At 45.9% G+C, this 3,609-nt stretch overlaps 1 protein-coding gene across 2 annotated transcripts in view; it reads right to left on the bottom strand.

Moving 5' to 3' along the window:
• Positions 1-367: 367 nt before the first annotated feature.
• Positions 368-3,609, bottom strand: part of LOC311358396 (radixin) — a 21,029-nt gene continuing 17,787 nt past the window's right edge. For both annotated transcript variants that reach the window (XM_084478417.1, XM_084478416.1), the window contains exons 13-15: positions 3,343-3,435; positions 2,689-2,892; positions 368-1,332 (exon numbers count right to left, since the gene is read on the bottom strand). In XM_084478417.1, the coding sequence (XP_084334543.1) occupies positions 1,168-1,332; positions 2,689-2,892; positions 3,343-3,435 (462 nt within the window). In that variant the 3' untranslated portion in view covers positions 368-1,167. The remainder of the gene's footprint in view (positions 1,333-2,688; positions 2,893-3,342; positions 3,436-3,609) is intronic.

Here is a 3,609-nt window from a genome sequence, read left to right on the forward strand (position 1 = left end):
AATTGCTGCCCAACAGACTGATTGAACCAGTTGAAAAATATCAAAATGTTCTCAGAAGTCTATCAAAGTGTTACATAAGTATTTAAATAACAACACTAACAAAGGATAATTAGGCTATTTAAATATTAAGGGACGGTCTTAATAATAAGCAATAAATAAGTTGAAATAGTCATTTGTCTAAAGGCACACCTGTAGGCTGTGTTGGTTGGTAAATAATGGTGTTCAGGATCATCAGATTCTCTAGTAATCTACTCTAAAAACATAAATTCCTGTTTAAAAAAGCCACTTGCGGACAACATCGAACAAAAAACTCTGAACAAGAGATGAGAAACGACTCAGTCACTTTTTTCTCCCAAAGACATTATTTTAAATTTGGTTGACAGAAAACGTAAAGTTAGGGACACATATTGGTGCTCTTCATGACAAGCTTGCCCGAGACATTAAAAAGCTACAAATGGCTGCTTTATTTCCCCCATAAATAAAAACAAGATATCAAACAGTCTTTTATCTTCACCCATCTATCTTAGGGTTTGTGCTAGGTGCAAGCTGTTAACTGTTAGCTTGACACGGAAGTCCATCTTGTGGGTCTAGATGTACATGCTAGCTGTTAGCTGTAAGCTGAAGTCCATCCATCTTTTAGGTCTAGGTGTACATCCTAGCTGTTAGCAGTTAGCTGAAGTCCATCCATTTTGTGGTTTGTGCAAGCTGTAAGCCGTTAGCTCAACGCTGACATCCATCCATCGTGTGGGGTCTGGATGTACATGCGAGTTGTTAGCCGTTAGCTCAATGCTGAAGTCCAGCTGGTCCTGCTGGCAGCCAATCCTGTCGCAGGATGTATTCTTAGGACGGGGGGTGGTTGGAATGGGACGGGGGGCAGAGGGCATTAATGGGGTATTGGAGGACATGCCCACTTGCCCCCTTTGTATTCCCTAGAAGATGGGGGGAAAGGAGGCAAAATTGGGGAGAAAGCATTGGCGTGACAATAAGGCTCTCTCTCTAAGTTGCAGTGTCTCTCTCTTCTGTGTCGCTCTCTCTCTCTCTCTCTTCTGTGTCGCTGCGTTGTAGCATCCAGTTCCCCCTCTCTCTCTCTCTCTCTCTCTCTCTCTCTCTCTCTCTGTCTCTTTCCTTCTTGGTGTGTCTCTCTCTTCCTCCTGAAGTCCCGGTGTCTCACATGGACTCAAACTCGTCGATGCGTTGCTTGGTGTTCCCCTGGCGGATCTGTCTCAGGGTCTTGTACTTGTCCCGCCCGGCTCGCACGTTCTCGGCGTGCAGCACGTCATTCTGGGTCTTCTTGGTGTCGTCTCGGGCCTCGGCCAGCTCCGAACTCAGAACCTGGCGGAGGAGGGGGGGAAGGGGAGGGAGAGAGAGGGAGTGGGGGAAGAACCGGTTACATTAATATATAAAAGGCTTGAACACTGAAATTGTTCCAGAACATCGTGTACAATACATTCCAGGTTTTATTTTTCCGATAATGTGTAGTTTATCGTCGTTTGCAACTTCCTCACATTTGCGTCAGGGTTCCCGCTCTCAACTCCAGTGTGCTATGTGTGTAAGTGTGTGGGTTCTATCTGGTTCTACCTGGTTCTATCTGGTTCTAGGGCCAGGGTTCTACCTGGTTTGACTTGGTTCTAGCAGTTTGAGGGTCAGTGGTTCTAGTAGTTTTAGGCTCAGTGGTTCCAGTAGTTTTAGGCCCAGTGGTTCTAGTAGTTTTAGGCCCAGTGGTTCCAGTAGTTTGAGGGTCAGTGGTTCTAGTAGTTTCAGGCCCAGTGGTTCTAGTAGTTTTAGGCTCAGTGGTTCTAGTAGTTTTAGGCCCAGTGGTTCTAGTAGTTTTAGGGTCAGTGGTTCTAGTAGTTTTAGGGTCAGTGGTTCTAGTAGTTTTAGGCCCAGTGGTTCTAGTAGTTTTAGGGTCAGTGGTTCCAGTAGTTTGAGGGTCAGTGGTTCTAGTAGTTTCAGGCCCAGTGGTTCTAGTAGTTTTAGGGTCAGTGGTTCTAGTAGTTTTAGGGTCAGTGGTTCCAGTAGTTTGAGGGTCAGTGGTTCTAGTAGTTTCAGGCCCAGTGGTTCTAGTAGTTTTAGGGTCAGTGGTTCTAGTAGTTTTAGGCCCAGTGGTTCTAGTAGTTTTAGGGTCAGTGGTTCTAGTAGTTTTAGGGTCAGTGGTTCTAGTAGTTTTAGGCCCAGTGGTTCTAGTAGTTTTAGGGTCAGTGGTTCCAGTAGTTTGAGGGTCAGTGGTTCTAGTAGTTTCAGGCCCAGTGGTTCTAGTAGTTTTAGGCTCAGTGGTTCTAGTAGTTTTAGGGTCAGTGGTTCCAGTAGTTTTAGGCCCAGTGGTTCTAGTAGTTTTAGGGTCAGTGGTTCTAGTAGTTTTAGGGTCAGTGGTTCTAGTAGTTTTAGGCCCAGTGGTTCTAGTAGTTTTAGGGTCAGTGGTTCTAGTAGTTTTAGGCCCAGTGGTTCTAGTAGTTTTAGGCCCAGTGGTTCTAGTAGTTTTAGGGTCAGTGGTTCCAGTAGTTTTAGGGTCAGTGGTTCCAGTAGTTTTAGGCTCAGTGGTTCCAGTAGTTTTAGGCTCAGTGGTTCTAGTAGTTTGAGGCTCAGTGGTTCTAGTAGTTTGAGGCCCAGTGGTTCTAGTAGTTTTAGGCCCAGTGGTTCCAGTAGTTTTAGGCTCAGTGGTTCCAGTAGTTTCAGACCCAGTGGTTCCACCTGTAGCTGCTGCTTGACGCGCTGGTTCTTCTGGGCCTCGGTGATGCGCTCCTCCTCGCTGCGCGGGCCGCCCCCCCCCTCGCTGAGCAGCTCGGCGCTGGCCTCCCCGCTGGCCTCGTCCGCCTCGTCCGCCGGCGCCGGCGGCATCATCGCGTTGTGGAGCTCCGCCTTCGTTTTCTCCAGGTCCTCCTGGGCTGAAATGGCCTGGTGCGCGCGCACACACACACACACACACACACACACACACACACACATACAAACAATTACATTTTTGAGATTTTGTGTTACAGGCGCCGTCAAGTAGACAAAGTAGACAATCATTTCACAAAATGAATTAACTTGTAAATGTGGCATTTCCTTCAAAAAGATTTATCAAAGACTAGAGAAGAAGTGTATTTGTTAGGGGTGTGCATCTCTCCAATAAAAGACGATTCGATGCGTATCTCGATACATGGGGTACGATACGATTCAGGAACGATAAATTTTTAAAATGGAACGATTCGATTCAGAAGATTCGCATCTTTTAAATCAAAATCGATTTTCCGATTCAAATCGTTTTTTGTTACACCCCTAATGTAAATACACACTCACTAAGTCACACAGACACCTGCTTTATCTTTTAAAGAAGCATATTTTAATATGAGCAAGTCTTACTTTGTGTTGCCACTCTGACGCCTCTTCGTCCTTCTTCCTCTTGGCTTCCTCCAGCAGAGCGATCTTAGCTGTAAACTCGGCCAGCTCAGCGGCCTGTACAGAGACACACAAAGACACGCATGATCACACATACACACATATCACACACACACACTCAGATCTCACACACGCATACCCACGCACACACACACAAAGAGCATGCATACACGCTCAGAAAATAATAATCAGATCAATTATATTATAATATAGATGGCCCTTCACAATTGG

The sequence above is a fragment of the Micromesistius poutassou genome (genome assembly GCF_964030765.1).
Source record: "Micromesistius poutassou genome assembly, chromosome: 14".
Classification (NCBI taxonomy): Eukaryota; Metazoa; Chordata; class Actinopteri; order Gadiformes; family Gadidae; genus Micromesistius; species Micromesistius poutassou.